The 22,033-nt window shown below is 45.6% G+C and overlaps 1 protein-coding gene across 6 annotated transcripts in view; it reads right to left on the bottom strand.

Moving 5' to 3' along the window:
- Positions 1 to 22,033, bottom strand: part of Rnf216 (ring finger protein 216) — a 131,915-nt gene that overhangs the window by 1,995 nt on the left and 107,887 nt on the right. For all 6 annotated transcript variants that reach the window (XM_048329859.1, XM_048329900.1, XM_048329885.1 and 3 more), the window contains 3 exons: positions 16,428 to 16,525; positions 10,924 to 11,146; positions 371 to 440 (listed from right to left, as the gene is read on the bottom strand). In XM_048329859.1, coding sequence (XP_048185816.1) covers positions 371 to 440; positions 10,924 to 11,146; positions 16,428 to 16,525 — 391 coding nt within the window. The remainder of the gene's footprint in view (positions 1 to 370; positions 441 to 10,923; positions 11,147 to 16,427; positions 16,526 to 22,033) is intronic.

Raw genomic sequence — 22,033 nt, 5'->3', positions numbered from 1 at the left:
GAGGGTGCCTTCTGACCCTTCCCAGACCCTTTTCTCTGGGTCCACAAGGGGTTGTTTCACAATGACAAAGCTTCAACAGTGAAACATCCTTCTCCACGGATGTCCCTCTACAGTGTGGTAAAGGGCACCACTGTCAACTTCCCTTCCCAGCCAGAGTGGCGGTGGGGGGAGCTCACACAAAGTCCAGTCCATTATTTGTCACCTCAGTGGGCCAGCAGCCAATGGCTATTTAGTCACATTTGGCTTCTATTTGCTTCCAGAGCCCCAACTCACCTTTGGGACGCCCTGACTATCAACGAGCCCAAGCTACCCAGGGTATGGATGGCCTTCTGGGGCCTGTGTGCAGGGCCAGGGTGGGGAGAGCACTTGCCTCCATTCTTCCTCCTCTGCTCTTCCTCAGCCTCCTTCTGTATTTCCTCAATTAGCTTCTCGTCGTCTTCCTACAGGAAAATCAATGGTAAGGGTGAGCCTGCAGCGAGGCCCACAGGACAGGGAGGCTGGAGGAATTGCCACCAGCACAGCACTCCTGCCCAGCTCCTCAGCATCTCCTACCATCATCATGCTGCCTGGGGAAGCTTTGGGGAGGGACCCAGCCAAGCCAGCCAGCAGAGGCTGCCTGAGTGGCAGGGGTGGGCAGAGTCTGAAAAGCTTTAAGACCTAGTCTGCAACCCAAGCACTTGCACAGGTGGTAGGTGTCACGTGGGCCTGTGGGGCTGCAGGAGTGGAGTGGCAGCCCTGCAGCTGAGCAGGACAGTGCTTCGAAGGCATGGACCCAACAGATCATCTAGGTCTGAAGTGATGATGATCCTTCCCCACCTGTGCCATATGCTCCTCTACTCCTTGGCAGCACACAGCATCTTTCTACTCCATTGACTGCAAGAACAGCAAACCTACTAGGATGACCAGCTTCCTGGCTGGTCTACATTGCAACACAGGGTGACAGGACCCAAGGAAGCAGACACCCTCTAGGGCTAGGGCAGCCCTGTCACAGTGACTGAACAGACCACTGTGAGGGTCTTTTTCCTGGGTCTTCCAGCAGCTTCTCGAAGAGTTAAGAGCAGTTAGGCAGGTGGGTGTGGTGGTGCATGCCTATAATCCAAGTTGCTCAAGAGGTGGAAATGTGGGATTGAGGTTTGAGGCCAGGCCAAAAAGTTCATGAGACCATCTGAACAAACAAGATGGGCATGGTAGTTCATAACTGTCATCCAAGCTATGCAGGAGTTGTAGGTAGGCAAGACTACAGTATGAAGTTGACCTTGGCAAAAAGCACAAAATCCTATCTAAAAAACAACGAAAACCAAAGTGTCTGGGACATAACTTGCCCTGAGTGTGTGTGTGCGTGTGCGTAAAGTAAGCAAGTAGACAGTAAATGGGGAGGGAAACAGAAGTTTCAGTAAGGCAGGAAGTGGGAAGACTCACCTGCATCCCCCACATAAGGCCTCTGAGCCTAACTAGATGGCTGCTTTGTTTTGGCTGGAACAGTACTTGTGACAACTTTGGATTTATTTTTAGTGGGAAAAGGGCTCACACACACAAGCTTTGAACTCATGATCCTCCTGACTCATCTTCCCAAATGCTGGGATTTTGGGTTGGGAATACAGCCCAGTGGCAAGAGTGCTTGCTTCATATACATGAAGCCCTGGGTTCGATTCCCCAGCACCACATATATAGAAAATGGCCAGAAGTGGTGCTGTGGCTCATGATCAAATGCTGGGATTTTAGTCATGGCTACCATGCCCAGCTTAACTCTGGGTTTCTCATGCTGTTCTGATAATACCCAAGGATCTTCTGAAATGCAAAGGGAAGGGAAGAGAGGCCTGAGACCTCTCATGGAAGATGGAAGGACCAGGCAGGGGCTGTCTGCACATGTACTTAGCAGATGACTTGTGTCATAGCCCCGACAATAATCAGTGATCTTACCCAATGGCTATTAAGACCCTCAACGATTCTAGAGTCAGACATCTTGTCCACAAGATACTTTCCTGCAAGACACTGCTCTAAATTCATAGAGCAGCTTGGCACCAGTGAGACACAGTCACTCAGATGGAATGTCATCACACAACACGCTTCCTCAGCCCAGTGGATTGGGGCCCTGGAGAAGGGCTCTGCAGCAACCACAACAGCCCACAGAATGCTCAATCTGCAGATTTCAGCCAACAAGTGACAGTTATGTCAGGGAAATTATGGCATACCCTTTTTTTTTGTTTTTTTTTTTCCCCAGCAGATACCCTTACAAGCCTGGAGAAGGGGAGGTGACAAAGGTAGAGTTACCATCATACATGCTAGGAGCTGCAAAATGCCTGTACCCATCATATCTACTTCTCAGGAAATCTGCCAAAATCCTCTGAAAATCCCATGTGTGGTCTTGCTGCCCCTGGACCACTGCACAAGGGGATATATTCCCTGAGTATCTACTAAGTACACCAACATACTGCAATGGCGACTAGCAAAGATTGTGGACACAGATGGAAGAGCTCTATGGAAGTCAAGAAAGTTCTACCATCTGTTCAGAGGAGGAACTGGCAACTTCTTTGTAGCCAGTGGAAGTCCTCAGAAAAAAGGATTAAAATAGCTGAGTGCCGGAGGTACTCAGGAGGCTGAAATCTGAGGACCATGATCTGAAGCCAGCATGGGCCTGAAAGTCCATGACTTTCTTCAATTAAGCACCAAAAAAGCCAGAAGTAGAGCTGTGGCTCAAGTGGCAGAGTACTAGCTTTAGAGCAAAAAAAGCCAAAGTGATCAAACCTGGGAAGCAAGAACTGCAGCTAAGCTGGGGAGCTCTGACAGTCTTAGAGCCACAAGGCCACCACTGCAAAACAATTTGAACTCAGGGCCTGGGTACTTGTCCCTGAACTCTTTTGCTCAAGACTAGCACTCTACCACTATTATGCCACAGCTCCACTTCTGGTTTTTGAGTGCTTAATTGGAGAAAAGAGTCTCACAGGGACTTTTTTGCCTGGGATGGCTTTGAACTGACATCCTCAGATCTCAATCTCCTGAGTAGCTAGGATGGCAGGCATGAGCTAACAGCTCTGGCATCTCCACATGTAAATCTAAGGAACTTGACTGTCCCCAGAGCTTGGTATTGATTGAAGACTCCCAGCAATACTAAGCTCTGAGGAGAGTGAAGTTCCTTAATGGAACTTAGGGTGGCCATGTAGTGTGCCTGGCAAATACTCTGCCACTGTCCTAGCTTCCTCTTAAATACTTTCTTTTTGGTATGAGACTGGAATTCAAATTGATGCTTTTGCTCAGGTAGTGCTGATCCAGGCCTCCAACCCCTCTCCCACATAACTTAAGTCCATTCTACCTTAGGTATAATACCTAACACAATGCAAGTAAGTACCACATACACAGCTGTTTTACACTAATGTTTAGAGAATAACTACAAAAAGGTCTGTAACATATTTGTACAGATGCTATTTTTTTTCCCTAAATGTTTTCAATCTATGGTTGGCTGAATTCATGGATATGGAAGCCCACTGTGTTTCTCTTCCTAATAATTAATGAGTTGCTTTAATATCTATTAAAGTAATCTTGCAAAAGTTTAAATAACACATACATTTAAAAAAATTCACTGAAGCCAGGAGCTGGGTAGCTTACCCCTGTAATCCTACCTGCTCAGGAGGCTGAGCTCTCAGGACTGACTGCAGTTCAAAGCCAGCCTGGGCAGGAAAGTCTGAGAGACTTTTACCTCCAATTAATCATCAGAAAACTGAAGTGGTGCTGTGGCTCAAAGTGGTAGAATACAAAGAGCTCAGGGACAGCGCCCAGGCCACAAGTAGGCCACTAACTAGTCCAAGTCCCACAGTTTACCAAAAACAAAACAAGAAAACTGAAACACTCAGACTCTCAAAGGCACAGCACTTGCCAAGCATGTACAGGGCCTTGGTTCAAATCCTAGAATCACAATAAGCAAACAAACTAGAACTATCTAAAATAAATCACCACTACTTCCTCAATACAGAGAACTGGAAACATTTTCGTGTCTCTCCCAATGGTCATTTTTGACTACATCACATTTAAAAGCCATCAAAATCTTATCCTCTGTACTTGCTGCCCTGCCCCATGGCTCAAGCTCACATGAGGCTGGGAAGGAACTGACAAGGACTGGACTTTGGGCCTTGGGCAGGCTATCAGGTTCTGCTCTCAAATGAGGTGTAGGCTAACAAATCCACCTGAGGTCTGGGCGCCTTCACAGCCTTTGTGCCTCAGCTACAGGGTACTGTTGGTTTTAGGAGCCACCTGATGCCTCTGTATCAAACCAGATGAATGAATGCATGAACCAAGACAGACATGTCTTAAATAGATGATGGTGGATGGGCCAGCATCCTCTCTCTGGCCTCTGTGCTACAAGAAGGATCAGGAGTTCTTTAGGATGCTCTTTCTGTACCCCGCCTCCTACTAGCCATACCCCCTGCAAGCTCAGGAAGAACTTTCAGACAGATCACAGAGCAGTTCCTTCCAATGAATAGGGCCAGTCAGAAATGAGAGGAAGTTATAAGCTGGTCAGTGACTAAGGCATCTCAACAGACAGTGTGTCTCCAGAGAATGAGGGTAACAACTCATCAGACTGGTGTGGAGGTGAACTACACCTCCGTCCGTATTCACAGCAGTCTAGGCCAGGAACTGGGGGACCACATGGCATTCAGTGAGAACAGGGAAGGAAGGGCATGAAGCAACTCCAGCGGGCCAGGGCACCTCCAATGCAGGAGGTCTGGACAAGTGTCAAGGACAGAGGTTCAAAGCAGAATATGGAGTCTTGTAAAAATCAGAGAAAAGACAGAAGTCTTGAATATTAGGAGTAGGGCCAAATATTGAAGGCAAAACTTCCTTGTAGGGAGAAACTCCAGGCCAGTCATTAAAGGGAAATTTCTGAGGTAGAGTAAATTAGGAGGTAAACACCAGATTATTGGAATTCAGTAAATAGCAGTGAAACTCAGGAAGAGCCTGGAAACCTGGAATGTGGACCAGTAGTCTCCGCAGGCCCAGAAACCTGGGATATGGGGAAAAGGCTTGGAATGTGTTCTGGTCAGTTTCAGAAATCGAACAAGGGGGAGTTTGGAATGTGACCCTTGCAACAGAAATCATAATTACTTTCTGTAATTACTAACTGCTAGCTCTGCTCCTGTAAATCTGTTTGCTTTCACGTGTGATCATGCACATCACCTAAGTGTGTTTTTTCCCTTAAAAAAAATCCTGCTGTAGGAAAGCTTGCCACTGCACTGTGTGGTAATAAAGACTCCTTGCCCTGTTTATCTGAGTCGATGGTCCTATTTACAGGAGTGGGGATATATCAGTCTGACCATCCAGCAAATCTGGAAGAGTGATTTAAACAAAGGAGAGGGTGATTTCCTTCCTTGAATTCCTTTGAGCTCAGCAGGATACAGAGCCCTGGCTGACAAAGAAGGTCCTGGCAGGCTCACTTCACTAGCAAATGGGGGTGGAGGGAGAAGAGGAGGAAGCAAGGGCCCAGATGCTTCAGGCTGGAAGGAAGTGAGGTAGAAATTACCAGAGAAGTTTTAATTAAGAATGGAAAAGGAAAAGCAATCCTTCATTTGTCCCTCAATCACAAAGCCCCACAGCTCTGTTACACAGCAGGGTCTGCAGTGGAGAAAATGCAGGAAGAGAAACTGCAAGTGGCTGAAGGGGAGAAAGCCTGTTCTGTAGGTCAACTATTAACAGTAATCACCAGCCACAGCTCAAGAGCTCTCCCCCAAGATGGGGGTTTGAGCACTTGGCACAGAGCTGTTCTTGCCAAAGCTTTCCAAATCTTCCTTGGCAAATATCCTAACATTTCTAGTCACTGGCTAGCAGCCTTGCTTGCCTGCCTCTTTGGCATGGGGGGAGGACAGGCAACAGGGACTGGCAAGTTCCCTGCTGCTTCCTCTCCTGTGATTGTAGGGGTGGGGTTGGGGCTGGGATCCAGGTCATGTGTGGCCACAGCTGTTGTTAATAAACTTGCAATGATTTCATGAAAGGCTTCCAAAGGGCTGAAGATTTAGTTTCAAATTATTCCCAGCACAGTTGCAGATTGCCCAAGCAACAGCAGACCCCTAGCCCCCACTCCCAGCTGTCTGTCTGCAACAGGAAATTGGGGGGGAGGAGCATGAGGAGGAGGAAGCCCACTCTAAGAGGCACATGCTGTGCATCTGGGTGGACTGGCCAGAGGGGGATGGACAATATGCTGGGGAGGAACAAAGATTCCACAGGCTCCAGGCTGGCCTCTGGTTTCTTTTCTTTCCTTTTCTATTTTCCCTGCCTCCCTCTCTTCCTACTTACTTTCCCTCTCTCCTACTTCCGTTCCTACTTTCCCTCTCTCCCTTCCTCCCTTCTTTCCGTGTGGGTGTGTGCACACGCGTGAGCGTGCGCACGCGCATGTGTGTGGACAGGTACTAGGGCTTAAAAACTAAGGGCTTCACACTCTTGTTCTTCTTCAGCCAGAGCTGGTATTCCCCCTTGAGCCACACCTCCACTTCTGACTTTTTGCTAATTTATTCGAAGTAAGAATCTCACAGACTTTCCTGCCCAGGGTGACTGTGAACCCTGATTCTCAAATCTCAGCCTCCTGAGTAGCTGTGAAGCACCAGGCTGACCTCTGGTTTCTGCAGCTGTCCTTGGGTCACAAAAGGCTAGCACCCAAATGCTTTATTTTTCTGTTGAGTGCCTCCTTCACAGGGACCTGGAAGCGGAGAGTGGAGTGGAATAATGTGGCCATGTTTTGACTCTGGTCAGAGTCAAGTGCTCAGGCCAGTGTCAGCTGGGATCTAAAGATGATCTAGGGCTGGGAATGTGGCTCAGCAGTAGTGCTCTTGCCTAGCATGCATGAAGCCCTGGGTTTGATTCCTTAGCACCACATAAACAGAAAAAGCCAGAAGTGGTGCTGTGGCTCAAGAGGTAGAGTGCTAGCCTTGAGCAAAAAGAAGCCAGGGAGAGTGCTCAGGCCCTGATTTCAAACCCCAGGACTGGATAAATAAATAAACAAACAAACATGATCTATACCAACAGTTTCAATTACTAGACTGTTTGTTGTCTGCTCTCCTTGGTAAAGGCCTTTGGTGACTCAGCCCCCCTGCCCCCCCCCCCGCCACCGCACCCCCCTCCACCCACAGTCAAGGCAGTGGCTGTGCTGGCTCTTTTCACCATTTGTAATTTGCTCAATGGGGAAGGAACCTGGCTAGGGTCCCTACCCCCATGACAAAGCCCACCTGGTTACTGAGGCTCTGGGCACCTCTAGTCCACTCCTGTATTTGGAGAAGGAGCCTGATGTTGGTCAGAAGACCTGGATTTGTGCTAGGATTTTATCAAGCCTAGAATTCTGGGCAAGTGACCCAGATATCGTCGTCCTCATAGGCAGAATGAAAAAATGGTGCCCTGCACCTCATGCTGCCAAAGTCCTCCAACAGTCTCAGGATCTAGTGTGTGTGGATGAGAAAACCAAAGTAAATTTCAAGGAAAATTAGAGATGATACTTGCCCTTCCTCAATAGCAATGGTAATCAAAATAGTGACTAGAAACAGAAATCCAGGGCCAAGTGTGGAAGCTGGGTTAAGAAGGCTCATGTCTTTACTTTTTCCTTTCCTAGAAAATGAATTTTAAAAGTTAGGAAAAATGGCTGAAACTGGACATTAATTTCCAGCCTAGAGATGTGGGGCACCTTCCTGGGTGGGCTTCTAAGTCTCTCCTTAGCAGTTTTCCCTCATCCAATACTGCAGCCTCAACTGCCTCCCAGCAGTGACAGGTTTTCCAGGGTACAGAAGCCCCTGAGGTGAGAAGCCAGCCTAGTACCTGGGATGTGTGGCCCAGCGTAGAAGGAAGCCCAGCTACTGTTTACCAGCCTCAATTTCCACCAAGTTTCCTCATCAATGGAGCAGGAGATCCAGCTGCTGGGGACCATCACAGAACTGAGCACATATAAACACTGGGAGAAAGGAGTATACCTCCTAACTGGAGGGTGAGGCGCTGAGAGTGCCACTGAGAGCAGGCTACACGAGGGTGGACTTTCTTTCAACAGAACAGCTTCAAACTCTTACATTCAAAAACAAATTGAAGAAAACAATTCTCACAGCCCAAACCTAAGACAAACACTGGATTTGTTTTGCACGTAAAACAAATATGCTGTCATGTACACATTTCCAGAATCCGGTGTAGGTGAAGTTCTGTGAGCCCCAACAGTGACATAGCCCCTTAACTGCCAATCAGCAGCCACATGTGCACAGGCGCCAACATATTGGGGTTGGAGACTCAGCCCACCACAGAGGAATCTGCTCCTTTATATGCTGAGACTCAGCACTGCAGCATTCTGTCCCCTGATCCAGAAAACTGTGGTTTGCTCTGTCTGTATTTGCTTGTTTCTCTTTTCTCTTCCTAAAGAAGTAAGCCTGTTTCATAAGACTTGGTTTTGGTTTATTTTTGGTAAGGAACAGAGAAAGTTACAATTCACCATTTGAGGCTCAGTACAGAGTTAGCTGAGGCTCCCAGCAGTCTCTAGTTATTAAGGACTAAGCAGGCATACTTCTCTCCACACCTCCCTTCCTTGCTGACAATGGGAGATTCTTCCCTTCCCAGCCAGCCCATTAATGAAGAGCAGCCAGGACAGGGCCAGCTTTGTTTCCCAGCTCTTCTGAATAGCTTTGTGTTCTCAGAAGCCCCAGCAGATGCTGGGGTGCAATTCAATCGGTCTCCTGGTGAGAATCAAGGAGACTGGGCTGATCCCTGATTTGATGGGAACAGGACAAGTGGAACAAAATCTTGGGCTATGGTGACCAGAGGAAATTGGAGGGATTTGTTTGCCTGACCTTCCTTTCTAAGTTTATTTGAGCCACCACAGACCCTTCATCAGGATAGAAATGAACCATTTGGAAAAAAAAAAATGGGGCAATTGCATACTGTGGCAACCAGACAAAGAGGCAGTGGTAAGGAAGTTTTATAGTCGATTCCATGTGGACTAGCCATCACCTCCTGTGATCACGTTTACCTTGCTCTTTGTTCCGAGGATGGCACCTTGCTTTAATCCTGGCTGAGGTCCACTTCTAGGCAGCCCCACCAGATCTGGCTACTAGACCTGCCAACCTGTGACCCTTCCATCTTCTTATGGCAAGCATGTTGGAGACTTCCACACTAGAGGTAGAAACCTTTTCTTTGGCTTAGAAAGTATTCGTCTAAGTGGGCACCAGTAGCGCATGACTGCAATCCTAGCAACTTGGAAGGCTGAGATACGGAGTATGGCAGCAAAAAGCTGGGCTTTTTCTCTGTCCCTTCTGCTCTTATCAGCCAGGACTCTCTAGATAATTGGCCACATGGGCTAGGGGCATGACTTCCGTGGATGGTGGGGTGGGGTAGAATGCTAGAAGCAACCAGTTCCTGGCAGATCTGCTATATCCCATGCTTAGGCTGCCATCTCTGCACTCACTCATGGGAAAAAAGCATTTCTGGGGCTTGGGATATGGCCTAGTGGCAAGAGTGCTTGCCTTGTATACATGAGGCCCTGGGTTCGATTCCCCAGCACCACATATACAGAAAACGGCCAGAAGTGGCGCTGTGGCTCAAGTGGCAGAGTGCTAGCCTTGAGTAAAAAGAAGCCAGGGACAGTGCTCAGGCCCTGAGTTCAAGGCCCAGGACTGGCCAAAAAAAAAAAAAAAAAAAAAAAAAGCATTTCTGCCTTATTTAACTGATGCTTTTGCCCCCCTCCCCCACTTTTTTGGTTGTTTGTGGGGCTTGAACTCTTGGGCTTGGGCACTGTCCCTGAGTACTTCAGCTCAAGGCTACTGCTCTTATCATTTTAAGCCAACCTGCCACTTCCTGTTTTCTAGTGGTTTATTGGAGATAAAGAGTCTCACTGACTTCTTTGCCTGGGCTGGCTTTGAACTGCAATCCTCAGAGCCTCCTGAGTAACTAGGATTATAGGAATGAGCCTCCAGTACCTGGAGCTTTTGCTCTGTGTGTGTGTGTATGTGTGTGTGTGTGTGTGTGTGTGTGTTGGAGATGGAACTCAGGGTCTTCCACACACAGGCAAGTGTTCTGCTAAGTCAGCCTTAACTGCTATTTTTAGGCTTGTTCTTATTTGCAGCAATAATGTTCCCTTTTGTGTATGTGGGTCCTGGGGGGGTTGGGGCCTGGGTGTTATTCCTGAGCTTTTTCACTCACAGCTAGTATAACCCTCAGATTTCAGCCTCCTTAGTAGCTAGAATTATAAGTGTGAGGCACCAGTACCTAGCTTATGTTCTTTTTTTTTGGGGGGGGGGGAGTGGGGGTGGGGTGGTCAGTCATAGGGCTTGAACTCAGGGCCTAGGAGCTGAGATTTTGTGCTCCAGGCTAGTGCTTCATCACTTTCAGCCACACCTCCACTTTCAGTTTTCTGGTTTATCTGGAAACGAGTCTCACAGACTTTCCTGTCCAGGTTGGCTTTGAACCAGGATCCTTAGATCTCAGCCTCCTAAATTGCTAGGATTACAGGTATGAGCCACCAGTGCCCTGCCTGTGCTAATGTGCTAATATTGATTTAGAGAATTGAAACACTAGTATCATCTGTATGTGAGTCACGAGAAGGCTGTAGCTTCTTTGTCAGGACAATCTGTCAGATACTGTTCTATGCTGTGAAATACTTGAGATGGCATAGAAAGTTTATTCCCTAAAGCACAAAAAGAATTTTTCTTTTTCTTTTCTTTTAAGATGAAGTCTCACCACTGTGTTGCTTAGGTTGATCTCAAACTTGTGGACTCAAGTGATCTTGAGAGCCTCTTAAGTAGTGGAGACTATTAGCATGATCTACCATGCATCTTTTGTTTGCTTTCTCCATTTTTTCCTGTGGTTATTGGTCTATGTAATCCCCTACATTTTTTCATGAGTCAGAATTTGTCATGTATATACAAAACATTTTTCACTACAGGAAACTATGGCTCTCTCCCCCTTGTATGCACTCACAGTGGGATCAGTCCAGAGGGAGCATCGTGAGCACTCCTGGCAAGGGGCTCCTGGTGAGCGAGGATGCTGGCAGAAATGGTCATATCCATTTATAGATACCCGACAGAGGTAGCACATTTGGGCACCACAGCGGCAGGACATACGGTTGCAGCCTTCAGACTTGATGAGGCCAGTCCCACACTTGTGGCATTTTCTAATGCGGGCAGCAGTCATTTTTTCTTCACTGAAAATAAGAACATATGATTAGAATTGGCAGGAGACATGAAGAAGATAGACAAATGCTACAGTCATTAAGTACTTACTTTTTTCTTTCCTTATGTAATGACTGCCTGTGGCTTTTGGTGAAATTAAAGAGAAAAGCCTACACTTTGGAGTCTGAGTTCAGTTTATTGATTATATGATCTTGATTAAAGTTCATAGTTACTTTGAGACTCAGTTTCATAATTTTATTTATTATTAATTTCAGTTTTTTACCATTTTTTAAACTGGAAAAACTTCCTCGTGGTAGTTTAAGGATCATAGATATAAGATATAAAGCCCACTGGCACTGTGATTAGCATCTATCATTTAGATAAATAACTTCCCTGTAACAGAATCCCAAAGGCTTGAAATAGAACTTCCTAAACTATGTGTTTTATTGTACAGAGAACTGGGTGAAGAACCAGTATACCCAAACCTCACTTTCCCTGGAATTTTGAAAACTTGGCCTGGGGGTAGGTGATCCACTAGCCAGTCTTTATGTCCTCTGTCAGAGTCCCACACTTCCTGAACCCCTTACAGTGAGGCTGTTTCTGGTATCATCTGACCTGATTTGAAGGGCAGACAACTTGAACAGAACGACAGACTGCTGTTTGCTAGGAGCTGCCTTCTATGCTAGGCACTTCCACAGTGCTCTGTTCCAGCCTACAAAGTGACAGTTTCCATCTTCCTCTGCTAAGGAGAAGGCAGAGGATAAGGGCTGTGCACCGTACTCTCACCCCTAAGTATGGTTGTACTAGGAAGTGAGTCTAGAGGTTTGCTACAGATAGCTGTAGAGTGCAGAGGATCCAATGGGTGTCAGCCGCAAGGTGGGCACTTCTACCACCTAGGCAGCAGCCCACAGTGTCAGTGACTGGGAGGACCTGTTGTGGCCCAGGTGAGTCAGGCAGGCAAGTGACTACTGATATTTAAGAGATGGCTATAGTGTGTTCCTCAGAATGTAGCTCACATACCTAAAAATAGGCAACTGCATTAGAAAACTATTTAGTTAGGTCTCATCTGTGAGTAGCTTGAAATAAACGAAAGTACAACTGGCCTGAAAAGAATTTATACTTCATTCAAGTTACAAAAGTATAAAGAACTCTTCATTCTGAAACGAAACACCAACAGGAAGACAGAGTTTAAAGTGAATTTAGTACTGTCGACTTAGGCTGACAATGTTAGTTATTGGCACAAAAAGAAACCCCAAACCTCAAGGTTCTGATGACTAAGTTTCCAATTTGAAAATCTATTTCCAATACCTGACTGCAATTCTGAATAGCACAAACTCTGTAAGAGCCCCTCCGAGATAGGCCTGGCTGGCTTTTTCCTAGGGCTCAGCATGAGAAAGAATGGGCTGAAGAGAATTGAAGCGATGCAGTCCTTTCCCAAAGGTTTGCTGAGAGGGTGTTTGCTTGCTCTATTCAATAAATTGTCATTATGTGAAAAAATAATGGGTGTGGCAGAAAAAAGAAAAGGTTCTCCCTTATGCTTACAGTTCAACACTGCTATAATGTTCAAACACCTGTTCAACACAGTATGAAGAGCTAAAATGATTACCAGATAGGGGCCCGGATGGCCTTGTACCCCTCCCCAAAAGACTGTTGGGGCCACGGCTGCAGGAACACAAATGTGAACACTGGGACTGAAGAGAATAGTTGGGCTTTTGAAGGGGGAAGAGTAGAAAGGGTGGTCTGGCAAGCAACATCTAAACTAGGCAGGAAATAGCCCACTGAATGTGTTCCTAGGGACAAGACAGGAAGAGACACCTGAGCTGTGTGTCTGCTGACCCTGTGTTCCAACAAGAAGGCTCAAGGCCCTCCCCCAGGTAACCAGCTGACATCCCATGAGTCCAGTACTACTTACTTCAGCTACCCAATCCATTTTCCTTTTCCTTTTCCTTTTTTTTTTCTCAAGGCTGGAGCTCCACCTCTTTGAGCCACAGCTCCACTTCCAGCTTTTTAGTGACTAATTACAGCTAGGAGTCTCAAGGATTTTCCTACATGGGTTGGCTTTGAACTGCAATCCTCATATTTCAGCCTCCTAAGTAGCAAGGATTACAGGCATGAGCTACAGGTGCGGCTAATGTTTCTGTCTTTGTAGGGCTGGAAGGGTATCTTTGAGATTGGTGCCACCAATCAACTTCAAAGTATGCAGTGCTGTCTCTGCCCATCTCTTTTCACTTCTGTTTGACCAGTACAGAAGATGGTGTCCTGGAGAACAGTTCATTACTGAGCAGGTGCTGACTAACTGCAGCTGCTGTTCCAGATGCTGCTCCTTCTCAGAGCAACAACATAGCTCCCGGCAACTGGTATGTAGCTATTGATCTGTAACATGCCTTTGTTCTCTGTCCAATGCCAGAGACTATCAGCAGTTGACAAGGATCTTATCTGTCATCCACCAGGACAAAACTCTGGTCTACTACTCAAATAGCATGTAGATAGATCTGACCTTGTGAACAGAGCAGCAAATGCTCTAGGATGCACTAATATGAAATATGAATGTACAAAGTAGAGCTAGGCACTAGTGGCTCACGCCTGTAATCCTAGCTACTCAGGAGGCTAAGATCTGAAGATTGCAGTTCAAAGCCAACCCAGGCAGGAAAATCCATGAGACTCCTATCTTCAATTAACCACCAAAAACCTGGAAGTAGAGCTGTGGCTCAAGTGGTAGAGCTCTAGCCTTGAGTAAGAGACCTCAGGGACAGAGTCCTGGCCCTGAGTTCAAGACACACAACTGGACAAACAACAACAAACCCCACAAAGTGGGAGAAATGTGTAAAAATACAGGAGGGTGTATTCTTTCTCAAATTCAAGTGCCCTAGAATATCCTTTTCAAAGTTAAGCTTCTATAGTGCATCCTGCATCCCCTTCCACTAAGACATTTAGGAGGATATTCTGCTCTGCTTTGTTGATCAAGAGGGCCACCAAGCTGAGGGTCCCATGCTGCTCCAAGTGCCCGGGGTCAACACAGACACTGAGTGAATCAGAACTGACAGAAGAGCAGAAGGGAAGTCTTGCTCCAAAAGTAACCATGCTCACTGTGAAATAGCCATAGCCCATTGCTGAGTCCTAAAGCCACTTAATACCAACCCTGTGGCAGCCTCCTCATCAGATATGTAGTTTGCTGAATGTCTAGGTTGTTGGCAGGACTCAATTCTTTGATGTTTAGGATGGAGGATTTTTTGGTGGCTACAGGTAGAAAAGTATTTGTATCTTCTAGCAGCTGCCTCATGGTCTTCTTCTTCCATCTTCAAAGGCAGTATGAGGTCAAAACCTTTTGTAATTTTATTTTTGCTGGTTCTGGGGCTTGAACTCAGAGCCTAGGTGCTGTTCCTGAACTTTTGTGCTCAAGGCTAGTGCTCTACCATTTGAGCCTCAGCTCCACTTCTGGCTTTTTATTGGCTCATTTTAGAAAAATGTCTCGCAGATTTTCCTGCCTTGGGATGGCTTTTAGTCACAATCCTCAGATCTCAGCTTCCTAAGTAACTAGGATTACAGATATGAGCCACTAGTGCCCAGCTTCTGTTTTGGGGGTATTAGAATTTATATTGAATACTTTTCTCTTGCTAGGCGGGAATTCTACCACTGACTTATGTCTCCTGTCCTTCTTCACACTGATTATTTATTTTATTTTTTTGCTGGTCCTGGGGCTTGGACTCAGGGCCTGAGCACTGTCCATGGCTTCTTTTTGCTCAAGGCTAGCACTCTACCACTTGAGCCACAGCGCCACTTCTGGCTTCTGTTTATGTGGTGCTGAGGAATTGAATCCAGGGCTTCATGGATGCAAGGCAAGCACTCTACTGCTAAGCCACATTCCCAGCCCACACACTGGTTATTTTTGAGATAGCATCTTATTTCCTGACTGTGCCTGAACTGTGATCCTTCTATGTACTTGGGATAACAGGCACATGTCACTATGCCCAGCTTCTTCTGTTGAGACAGAGTCATGTAGACTTTTCTACCTAGGCTGTCAATTGGCATGTCAATTTTCCTGACCTGATCTTAGTCTTCTTCTTCTCGTTGTGGGTGAGTAAAAAAGGCCTGGTAAACTTTTTGCCCAGGTTAGTATCTAACTGTAATCTTCTTGACAGTGTTTCATATTGCTGGATTACAGGTGTGAGGCACCTGGTTCTTCTTGTTTTTCTCACTCATCATTGTCATGACTCTCTATCTCATCTAGCTATGAAAGGCTGTAGTTTTTATTAGATTGGGTCTACTTTTTGATAATTTTCCCCATCAAGGTCCATAACCTTAAACACATTTGCAGAGTCTTATAAGGTAGACTTGGGAGCCATTATTCTGTTCACTGAAGTTGAGGCACAAAGCACAGTCAGGAAGCCTGTGCCTGGGTGACCTGGGCAAGCAAGCTACTTAGGCTTGTTCTCTGGGTCTCACCTGCCTCATCTGTGAAGTAAGGATGCTAATATACCTACCTGTGCTGGAGACTCAGAGATGGCTGAAGGATCTAGACACCATTCCTTGGTTCACCACCTGTGCAACAAACTTCCATCCTTACCCATCCTATTTAAACTAGATATAAAGTCCCCTGGCTAGAGATTGCCATAGCATCTTCCTTGCTTTGGAACTAGGTTGTGTTCATATGGTACACATAATTTCCAAATCATTTACAACTTTCTACTTTCTTCTGCTGGAGTATAAATGTGACTATGCCCCGGAACAATTATGTGGGCAATAATACCACACTCAGGAAATGGTGAAGCAGATAACAGGATAAAGGAGCCTGGATTTCTGAGTTACCTCATGGTACAGATCAGCTGAATCAGTTCAGCAAGGCTGGACTTGTTACACGAGAGAGAAATAGACTTCTGCATATTTGAGACACTAAGTTAATGTATATAGAGTGCTCAACCACACAGGGAATTATACAAGTAATGTTTATCATTATTACCAATGTATTATTTTACATTCTGGAGTCTGGGAGCTCTATTTAATGTCTCAGGCCACCAGAATTCTCTAACACAAATAGAAGCAACATTAGTGCAAGCTAATCTAATTAAAATGTGTTGTCAGTGCTTATTTATTTAGACAATAAGGAGAAGGGGGCCAAAATTTATTGAATGCATGTGGGGCAGGCATTTTCTATGCACCATTTCACTTCCAGAATGGCTCACGAGGCTGTGGAGAAGAGGAAACAGGCCAAGGGCTTGCCTAAGATCACTCTGGACTGGAGAGGCTTAACCCCTTGTCCCCTCTGCCAAAGGCAGCTGAGAGTCAACCATACATGCCTGGAGTCATACTACTCACATAGATGTTCGGTACTTGATGTCATCCTTTTCAGCCAGCTCTTCACAGGTGAGGCCATTGTGTTCTTTCCAGAGTCCCTGACACTTCCTACAGGTCTCCTGGTGACAAAGGATAAATAAAATCTCCTGGTGAGTGGATAGCACACAAGTTTCTGTCCACCAAACGCCTATGAAACATACTTTACAGTACTTGGAGTCTCTCAAAGGACCAATCTCTCCTCAGCATGCTGTTTCTAAAGAATATTGCAATAGCTGAGAGAAGCATCAGAATAGGACAGTTTTTTCTTTTTAGACCAAAAGTGCTCACTCTCATCCCCAATCAGTATAAGGCTTTCTGCAATGCTATAGGACACTTGGAAACAGCATAGAAGATTGATATGGAGTCTTTAAAAAGTAAAGAAGTATGAGCTGCTTGAGGGTAGAATCTGTAAAGATCTTAGTCTGTGAGCTCTATTCCCCACTCCTCTGCATGGAATTGAGGAATAGTTTAGATCAGCATCACCATGGGCTCTATCTAAGGGAGACCTGTAATCCATCACTAATAAACATGGATGTCATCCTTCATACTTTTAGCTTCACTTATACAAATAGAAATTTAATATAATCACCATATTAATCTAGATTGTAAAATATTTTCACAAGTGCCAGAATCCATCCCATATCAGTAAGAATGTAAAGAAGGGCTAGGAATATGGCCTAGTGGTAGAGTGCTTGTCTCACATACATGAAGCCCTGGGTTTGATTCCTCAGTACCACATACATAGAAAAAGCCAGAAGTGGCACTGTGGCTCAAGAGGTAGAGTGCTAGCCTTGAGCAAAAAGAAGCCAGGGACAGTGCTCAGGCCCTGAGTCCAAGCCCCAGGATGGGCAGCAAAAAAAAAGAAAAGAAAAGAAAAAAAAAAGAATGTAAAGACATAATTCAACAATCATGTACATAAATGGAAATTCCAGCTTCAGACGGCATGTCAGGTAGGTGACTCATACCTGTAATCTCAGGTATTTGGGAGGCAGAGATAAGGAGAACATGATTTGAGGTCAGCTTAGGCAAAAAGTGAGAACCCTATCTCAACACAACAAGTCAGGCATGGTGGCATGTGCCTGTGAGCTCAATCACATAAGAGTTGTGGATAGGAGAACTGATGAGGTCCAAGATTGACTCCAGGCAAAATCATTAGGGTATGACTGAAAAGTAAATAAAAAGGAAAAGGGTTGGAGCTATGGCTCCAATTGTAAAGTATCTGGTCTAACAAGTTCAGAGGCTCTGGAGTTCAAACTCTAGTACTGCAAAAGAGAAGAGGAAAGGGAACCAGGAGAGGGGAAGGGAGGCAGGGAAGGATTGAGGAGGTAAACTAGATATGAATGATGAGTTCAGTAAAGAACATTCATTCCACACAGAACCAACTTATGAAATGCTAGCAGACAGAACTGGGCAAGTGGGGTCCTGCAATTTCCTATAGATAGTGCAAGCAGGTATGACCTGATCAGGGCCTTGAGGGCCTGTCCACTAGGGCCTTGTGTGTGGTCCATCTGTTTCAACTTGGTCCCAAAGCAACAAAAGGCATCTGATCTGAATGCCTTCAAAAGCACCGAGATGATGTCAGCCTTGTGATTTAGAAGCTCATTCTGGTTAGGAAACAGTGGAAGAAAGAAATAGCCAAGTACAGAAGACAGCTGGGAGCTGGTAGGAACATCCAGGAGAGGGATGAAAGAGGTTCAGACTAGGGAAGTCAGCAAGGGCTTGAAGAGAGGGTAACTGGCTTGGAGAAACTGAGGAAGCAAGCCCAGCAAGCTTGAGTGTGGGGAGAAGGGGTCAAAGGTGAGGCCGTGGGCACTGGTTTGTGCAACTGAAGACAAGAGAGGTAAGGGTAGAACTCTGGGTGGAGGGAGGCAGGCCTGAGGATCTCATCTGACAAGGCTGTGAAGACACTCCTGGGGATGGGAGGCAAGAGGAAGAAAGGTTTCAAGGTAGGAGAGGGCAGGCTAGAGGCTACTACAGGTGGGGCAGATTAAAGCTGCATATCAATTCTAGATATGGGTCCCATAGTTAAACTGTGCACTAACTGTGCTGCATGTGGCTGAGGTGAGTCTGAGGAGGCAGGGGCAGTGGTAAAGCAGTGTTCCCATTCTCTCCAAGTAAGGCACTAGGGAGTGGGGGAGACAGAGCAGGATGTAGTCTGCCTCCAAGGATACCACCGACAGGACTCAGGACCTCAAAGGTCTGAAAGCAGATGCAAAACTGTCAGTTTTTTGTACTCTTTAAACTTTATATAACATATATGTGTTAGTTAACAAAAAAATGTTAAGAAAATTTAAAAAGAAAAACTAGAAGGACTGCTCAGGGAGTTAATGAGTGGTTGTACAAAGGCTCCAATCGGTGGTGTAGGAGGGGTAGAGATGAGCTCATGGGAATCTATCTGTACTTCAATGTCACTGCTTCCAAGGGACACAGATGTTCTTTGGTCCACTACTGGCATCCTTTCAGTAAACAGAGGCTAGATCACCATTGTGCTTAATTATTAGCTACCAGAAAAGTAGAATAGCACAGAACTTTTCTTAAAAGGCCTAGTGCTTGACTATTCCAGGAAGCTGGTGGATAAACAACAGCTGGAGAATAGATGAGCTGGTGTTTGGATTCTAACCTTCCAAACAATGCTACCCTAGCCACCCACCAGGAAAGGCAGCCTGGAAACAATACCCTGCCTTGAGGTAGTGCTTTTTTTGCATTCCCGGTGACTCAGTTATTAATTCATAGGCCCTTCCTCCTACCAGAAGAAGCTCTGTTCTCTAGTGAGGCCCAACCCCACCAGGTAGAATGATCTGGCTAAGGTAATGTGCCCCCCCCCCCCCCCCCCGTGCTGGTGTCCATGGTGCACAAAGGTCATGGGGAAAATTCCAGCTCACAATGTTCAGTATGTGGGTTTTCAGCCATGGTAATTTTTTTCTCACTGAAGGGCCTAGGGGTCCCAGAGAACAAATCCCATCTGTCTTCTGCAAAGATGATGTCGCTAGATTACTGAAACCCACAATTGAAACAATGCAAGCAAATAGCAGGCTGGGCAAAGTTAACACATGGAGCTCTCTGTTGTTGTTTCTGTATTCTAAACTGTTGTGTGTGTTTTACTAAATTGTAATTCTCTCCTCCTAAGCACTGTTAGGCTGTGTTCCTCTATTCAACAGTATTAAGCAGAAATGTTCCATGGGCTTCTATTACATGAAGATAGTCATATCCCTCTAATAGAGTTAATGTGTAAAAGGACCATTATGAAGGGTAGAGCACCCTGGAACTTCCTGCCATGAGGGAGACCTCACATCCGGATTCCCTAATCTGCCTGGGCCCACACTTTCCAACACTTCAGTCAGGAGGAAGGGTGAGGTCAGGGGGCAAATGCTGGTTAACCCATTTATCCATGTTTTTGCTGCCTAAACAATGTTCAATGGGAAAAGTAGGAAGTTAAATTTAAGGGGCTGAAATAACTTCACACAAATGTAAGTTCCACAAAAACCAGGACAGCTGGGTGTGGTGGTGCTCAGCTGTATTCTCAGTACTTGGAAGGTACACACAGGAGGATCATGAGTTCTATGCCAGTGTGGGTTACAAAGTAAGGCTCTGTCTCACAAACCTAAATGCCTTCTATCACAAACCAAACAACAAATCCTCAGGAGACAAATGTGTCTGGTCATCACTTCATCTAGACCCAACATCTTACAAGGGTCTCAAGGCCTGTGGGTTGCTGGCAAAGACAGAAGTGGAGGCCATGCACTGGTGCTGCTTGTTCCTTGGCACTCAAGACTTACCTGCCTGACATACAGCTTACCTCTAAGGCAGAACACAGTAGAAACTGCTGCTTTACTTGTTTTTAATCTCTCTCTCTCTCTCCTTTACAGGCACATATCAGGTATAAAAGAGGGTTTCAATGTGACCTATCTGTCTGTCTGTCGATATATTTTTTTTCCTTTTTCTGTCCTGGGGCTTGAACTCAGGGCCTGAGCACTGTTCCTGGCTTCTTTTGCTCAAGGCTAGCACTCTGCCACTTGAGCCACAGCGCCACTTCTGACTTTTTCTATATATGTGGTGCTAAGGAATCAAACCAGGGCTTCATGTATACAAGGCAAGTACTCTACCACTAGGCCACATTGTGGCCCCTCACTGTGATATATATATATATATATATATATATATATATATATATATATATATATTTTTTTTTTTTTTTTGCCAGTCCTGGGCCTTGGACTCAGGGCCTGAGCACTGTCCCTGGCTTCTTCCCGCTCAAGGCTAGCACTCTGCCACTTGAGCCACAGCGCCGCTTCTGGCCGTTTTCTGTATATGTGGTGCTGGGGAATCGAACCTAGGACCTCGTATATCCGAGGCAGGCACTCTTGCCACTAGGCTATATCCCCAGCCCCTCACTGTGATATTTTTATACATACATACTTGATCTAAATTTACTTCCTCATTCCCCTTTCTCCTCTGCTGCCTGATTTAATCCCTCCAGCAAAACTCTTAACTCGCTCTCTAGGGGACAGGAGTTGCTGAGACACTGATAGGGTATAAAGTTATGGTTGACCCAGATCTAACTTCAGGAATTCCTCATCTCAAAGTAAATATTAAAAAAAATAGAAATCAATAAATATAATGGTGAAACTGCAAATGTCCAAAGGCCTCCAGGGAACAGATGAAGCACCTGATCATTCACAATTGCTTAACAAACTCTCCAGGGACCACAGGACCACAGGCTTTCAGGCCATCTGTCCTCTAGCTGTCCAAGCTGCGGGTCTTCCCTGCTACACAGGCCCAAAATGACATGTGAACACAAAGTGTACAAAAGCACTGGACGTACTGAGAATCAACTGAGCTCTGCAAAAATCAAAGCCAGGGAAGATTTGATGTGATCTCTTTCCCTCACCAAGAACACAAGGATTCCCTTTTTTCTAGGCCAGCCTAGGAGACTGATTCTTGCCCTCAAGGAGCTTGGTCTACTGAGGGAGGGGCTGGATATGTCAACAAACTAAGTATAGCACAGTGGAGGGAAATAGTGCATGCACACATACAAGTGGGTGAGGGTGAAACAAGAATTCAAGCAAGACTCATGAATAATGAGCACATTCATGCAATCAATAATGTACCTACCCTATTCAGATCCCCATTTTCTTCTGGGTGCCTTTCTCACTTCTGACAGCCATTATAACCAAGTACCTCAACACTACCTATTCCATGTTAATATTTTAGTAATTATAAAAGGTTTTATCATTAAGTAAAATTATTTTCAAGTTGATGTATTTTAAGCTGGGAATGGTAAGGACACTTGTAATCCTAGCAGTGGAGAGGCAAAGTAAGGAAGATGTAGTGTTTGAGGCTAGCCTACACTGCATTGTGAGACTCTCTCTCAAAACAAAAACAACCCAAATTCAAAGCAACACAAAAGCACATAGGATTTATTTCACCTCCCCCTCTTACATTTTCTGCATGTATGCACATTTGTAATTTATGTTAAGGCAGCAGTACATACATCTAATTTATAAATCAACACAGATACTGGAGTATGTTCTGCTCCACAGGACTAATATAGTGTGCAACTTTTAAATTGCTGCTGTGGAGACTGAAAG

The sequence above is a fragment of the Perognathus longimembris genome, chromosome 1 (assembly GCF_023159225.1).
Source record: "Perognathus longimembris pacificus isolate PPM17 chromosome 1, ASM2315922v1, whole genome shotgun sequence".
NCBI lineage: Eukaryota > Metazoa > Chordata > Mammalia > Rodentia > Heteromyidae > Perognathus > Perognathus longimembris.
The sequence above is the reverse complement of the archived record's forward strand: the minus strand, read 5'-3'. Positions and strand labels throughout refer to the sequence as shown.